This window comes from Oncorhynchus keta, chromosome 37 (assembly GCF_023373465.1).
Source record: "Oncorhynchus keta strain PuntledgeMale-10-30-2019 chromosome 37, Oket_V2, whole genome shotgun sequence".
In the NCBI taxonomy this organism is placed as follows: domain Eukaryota; kingdom Metazoa; phylum Chordata; class Actinopteri; order Salmoniformes; family Salmonidae; genus Oncorhynchus; species Oncorhynchus keta.
The window spans coordinates 17,247,523-17,253,159 of record NC_068457.1 but is presented as its reverse complement, the minus strand read 5'-3'; the positions used below and the strand labels follow the sequence as shown (position 1 = coordinate 17,253,159).

Below are 5,637 nucleotides of genomic sequence, written 5' to 3'. Positions count from 1 at the left end.
ATACTGTGCCTTGCGAAAGTATTCGGCCCCCTTGAACTTTGCGACCTTTTGCCACATTTCAGGCTTCAAACATAAAGATATAAAACTGTATTTTTTTGTGAAGAATCAACAACAAGTGGGACACAATCATGAAGTGGAACGACATTTATTGGATATTTCAAACTTTTTTAACAAATCAAAAACTGAAAAATTGGGCGGGCACTGTATATTGGCTGTACTTGGTTGTTAAATTGTTGAACCAAGTTGAACAGACAATTCCCCACCACCCACAGATGTTTGCATCAGGACTGTCAGCTGACACCCTCCCTCCCTCTCTGTACTCCAGGTGCAGCGCATCGAGGAGCTGAATGAGCTGGACATGGAGTTGTATGATTACGCCAGAGACCTGTTCCAGCAGAGATACCAGTACACCAGGCAGCAGGAACGGCGGCTGCAACGACTCAGGACCCACAACCAGAACCACAACGGTCAGGGGCTAGGGGTCGAGGGTCAGGGCCTGGGAGTGGGCCTGTGGCCTTCTAGATCCAAACTAACCCCTGGACCAGGAGAGGGAGAAGTGGAGGACCCAGAGGATGGGGAGGTGGGAGGGAGGTTACCGACGGAAGACTATATGAACCAGATAATTAAGCGTTGGTAACGCACACACACTCATCGGAGGTTAGAGGTCAGGGGTGAAAGTGTATAGGGTAGTTATGGAGACTGAAGTAGAGGAATGGATTGAATGTCGCTGATAACCGACTTTCATCGTCCCCTCTCTCTCGCTCTCCCTTGCCTCCTCTCTCTCTGGTAAAGTGCGCGGTGAAAAAAACAATAGTGGTGAAACTCCCAGAAATCCCTTGAAAAGGACCTCTTTACTTCCTGGATGTATAGCTCCAATCAGAGAGCAGAGCTTTGAACTATTGGACAGAAAGTTTTCCTTTGGCTGAGATGAACCAAGAAAATGAAAATGTAACATTTACAGTAAAACGTCTACGTAAAGCAAGAGTTGGACCATGAATAAAAAGCTTTTTGCTTGGAAATCAGCCACCATTTCAGACATGAAAATTGGGGCGGCAGGTAGATTAATGGTTAGAGTGTGTTGGGACTAGTAACCAATTGGTTGCAAGATCGAATCCCTGAGCTGACAAGGTCAAATTCTGTCGTTCTGCCCCTGAACAAGGCAGCTAACCCACTGTTCCTAGGCCGTCATTGAAAATAACAATTTGTTCTTAACTGACTTGCCTAGTTAAATAAATGAACATGTGTCTTAATGACGCAATTCTCATTTTAGAACTACTATGTTTATTATTATATCGTTTTTATGTGCTTTTTTAAAAGCAGCATTGTGATGACACTGAGACCAATGTTACTGCCTAAAGAAACAAGTGATTATTTTATTTGTATGTTTTTTAAAGGAAATGTAACCGATAGATGAACGGACGTACCATGGACCATAGCCATTATTTAAAAATGATGGGGACGTTATGCATATATGTGTGTAGACAACTGGGTAGCAATCCATCCAAATGACATCCTATGCCCTTTGTGGGGCACTACTTCCATTCCAACACCCTATTATTCCTTATGTAGTGTGCTACTTCTGGTGCCCCAATTCCCTATATAGTGCACTACTTTTTATCAGAGCCCTATGTGGCCCTATAAGGAATAGGGTGTGGTTTGAGACGTGGCCATGGATGTGATGAATGTTAGAGCTGATCTGATGCAGTGTAAATGGAACTGAGCCCAACCCTACTTCTGATTGGTAGTTAGTGCCTCTCAGGACAGGCATGATGACTATTAGACCTACCTGATATTTCAGGCTCACACCACTCTTTTGACTACTTTTCCACGTTGTTTCTGTGTGTGTCTCTCTGTGTGCACATGCACATGTAAATAGTGTAAATAGTGTGTATGCGTTTGTAAATATCCTGTGTGATTGTGTGTGAGATAGAGAGAATTGCAGTAGCTTTGCTGTGTGATTGACTTGCTATATGACCAATCTCTTGCCATTAGAGGCTTGAAGGGGAACCCTTTTCATGTATTCTTAACATGGAGGGAGAGACACACTCACACAGAGACGAATGCTTGAGGTAGATGTTTCCCTTAACTGTAGGTCACCTTGATATCTGCCTCTGTGTCACTCCCACTCCCATGTCCAAAATAACACACACACACACACACACACACACCATTATGTCAACTACAGCACTACTCAGCGATGGTAACGCTTTTGGAGTCCCTCAAACTCAAATTATACCAGGCCATACTGCTATAAACTTTCTTTACAATCTTATCGCTTACACTCGTGTCTTAAATATGTCCCATCACAAACGTTTACTTCCTGTGTGTCTCAACTCGTTTGTTGAATGTTCTGCCGATGGTGTCCCACTATCAGCGTCATTCAGGAAATGATCTTATGATTGCAATAACGGATCATCAAAACCACTCATTAAAATATTCCATTTTTGAAAAACTGCCCCTTGTTTTTGTGTTATTTCCAACATTGGTTCACTCATATACTGTATATGTTGTACTTTCTCTCTCTAGTTCTTTTTCCCATTCTCTCACACACACACAGTAAAACTGCAGAACCGTGACCTCAGACACCATCCGGTTCCCTCTTAATGACAGCCTTGGTCCTGTCAACACTGATCTACTGTCTAATTCAATCGACACACACGTGAACACACACCTCCATCCAAGGCCAGCCGGACGAGCCTGTGGCTTGAGTGGAGGGGAGTAAATTACACTTCATGTCCTTGGTGGATTGAGGAGAGGAGGAGGAAGAGTGGGTGGGGTAGAGGGAGCCAGGATGAGGCAGAGTGGGTGGGGTAGAGGGAGCCAGGATGAGGCAGAGTGGGTGGATTGAGGAGAGGAGGAGGAAGAGTGGGTAAGGGATCAAGTAGAGTCAGATCGTTAGAGGTGAGGTGTAAATGGCAACACTTGATGCCCTTCATGGAGCAAGGACAGGAGAGGGAACCAGTTATAAGGACAGGAGAGGGAACCAGTTATAAGGACAGGAGAGGGAACCAGTTATAAGGACAGGAGAGGGAACCAGTTATAAGGACAGGAGAGGGAACCAGTTATAAGGACAGGAGAGGGAACCAGTTATAAGGACAGGAGAGGGAACCAGTTATAAGGACAGGAGAGGGAACCAGTTATAAGGACAGGAGAGGGAACCAGTTATAAAGACAGGAGAGGGAACCAGTTATAAGGACAGGAGAGGGAACCAGTTATAAGGACAGGAGAGGGAACCAGTTATAAAGACAGGAGAGGGAACCAGTTATAAGGACAGGAGAGGGAACCAGTTATAAGGACAGGAGAGGGAACCAGTTATAAGGACAGGAGAGGGAACCAGTTATAAGGACAGGAGAGGGAACCAGTTATAAGGACAGGAGAGGGAACCAGTTATAAGGACAGGAGAGGGAACCAGTTATAAGGACAGGAGAGGGAACCAGTTATAAGGACAGGAGAGGGAACCAGTTATAAGGACAGGAGAGGGAACCAGTTATAAGGACAGGAGAGGGAACCAGTTATAAGGACAGGAGAGGGAACCAGTTATAAGGACAGGAGAGAGAACCAGTTATAAGGACAGGAGAGGGAACCAGTTATAAGGACAGGAGAGGGAACCAGGGAAGAGGACAGGAGAGGGAACCAGGGAAGAGCAGTTATAGGGACAGGAGAGGGAACCAGGGAAGAGCAGTTATAAGGACAGGAGAGGGAACCAGGGAAGAGGACAGGAGAGGGAACCAGGGAAGAGGACAGGAGAGGGAACCAGGGAATAGCAGTTATAAGGACAGGAGAGGGAACCAGGGAAGAGCAGTTATAAGGACAGGAGAGGGAACCAGGGAAGAGCAGTTATAAGGACAGGAGAGGGAACCAGGGAAGAGCAGTTATAGGGACAGGAGAGGGAACCAGGGAAGAGCAGTTATAAGGACAGGAGAGGGAACCAGGGAAGAGCAGTTATAAGGACAGGAGAGGGAACCAGGGAAGAGCAGTTATAAGGACAGGAGAGGGAACCAGGGAAGAGCAGTTATAGGGACAGGAGAGGGAACCAGGGAAGAGCAGTTATAAGGACAGGAGAGGGAACCAGGGAAGAGCAGTTATAAGGACAGGAGAGGGAACCAGTTATAAGGACAGGAGAGGGAACCAGGGAAGGGCAGTTATAGGGACAGGAGAGGGAACCAGGGAAGAGCAGTTATAAGGACAGGAGAGGGAACCAGTTATAAGGACAGGAGAGGGAACCAGTTATAAGGACAGGAGAGGGAACCAGTTATAAGGACAGGAGAGGGAACCAGTTATAAGGACAGGAGAGGGAACCAATTATAAGGACAGGAGAGGGAACCAGGGAAGAGGACAGGAGAGGGAACCAGTTATAAGGACAGGAGAGGGAACCAGGGAAGAGGACAGGAGAGGGAACCAGGGAAGAGCAGTTATAAGGACAGGAGAGGGAGCCAGGGCAGCCTCATGATTATTTATTTTTTTTAAACATTTTTTATTTAACCTTTATTTAACTAGGCAAGTCAGTTAAGAAAAAAATCTTATTTACAATGACGGCCTAACACAGACAACACTGGGCCAATTGTGCGCCACCCTATGGGACTACACAGCCAGTATAAAACAGTAATCACAGCCAGATGGATCATTCAAGAGCAGACAAGTAAAACCAGCAGTAATGGGTAAGATGCAGTGGAATACAAGAGATAATACAAGAGATAATACAAGAGATGCAGCCTGGAATACAAGAGATAATACAAGAGATAATACAAGAGATAATACAAGAGATGCAGAAGACTGGAATAAAAGAGATAATACAAGAGATGCAGCAGACTGAATAAAAGAGATAACGGCTTAGATAAAGCCTGGATTCGAACCAGGTACTATAGTAACACCTCTTGCACTGAGATCCAGTGCCTTAGACCACTGTGCCACTCAGGATCCCAATATAGCAACCTAGTGATCTTTGATTGATTGATTTTATTTGCCAGTTTAAAAAAACACAAGAATACGTACATTTGAAAAACAATAAAGGGGAAGTCAGAGACTTATTTCCATTGTAGCCCCAAAAGTGCACAGACCTCTGACAACACAGGGCTGGACAATATTTCCCTGGATAGAGAGTACATGGTGGACTATACTAAACTCCATGTCTATGATCTGATTGGCCCTTTGTGTCAGTACACACAGACCCTGGCTCGCTGTCATTCCAAGAGCAGACAAGTAAAACCAGCAGTAATGGGTAAGATGCAGCGGACTGGAATACAAGAGATAATACAAGAGATAATACAAGAGATGCAGCGGACTGGAATACAAGAGATAATACAAGAGATAATACAAGAGATAATACAAGAGATGCAGAAGACTGGAATAAAAGAGATAATACAAGAGATGCAGCAGACTGGAATAAAAGAGATAACGGCTTAGGAGCAACTCTCCTATCTATCACGTGTGGATTCTTCTATAGGACAGTGAAAGACGGTTCGTACCGGGCCTTACCATCTCATCAGGGCCCCAGCCATCCTACGAGGTCGAGGCTAAATCGTACCCCTGTGACAGTGAGTTTATAGAGGGTCCTTATAAAGAACATAGCCCAGAGGCTGTGTCTGTATTGCTCGTTAACGTCAAATAAATATACAGTAGAGCCCCACTGACACCCAG

The 5,637-nt window shown here is 45.1% G+C and overlaps 1 protein-coding gene across 1 annotated transcript in view; it reads left to right on the top strand.

The window, feature by feature from the left end:
* LOC127916693 (heparan-sulfate 6-O-sulfotransferase 1-A-like) overlaps positions 1–2,454 on the top strand; it is a 41,561-nt gene extending 39,107 nt beyond the window's left edge. Inside the window, exon 4 of the mRNA XM_052499360.1 lies at positions 326–2,454. Within this exon, the coding sequence (XP_052355320.1) occupies positions 326–637 (312 nt within the window). The 3' untranslated portion in view covers positions 638–2,454. The remainder of the gene's footprint in view (positions 1–325) is intronic.
* Positions 2,455–5,637: the final 3,183 nt, after the last annotated feature.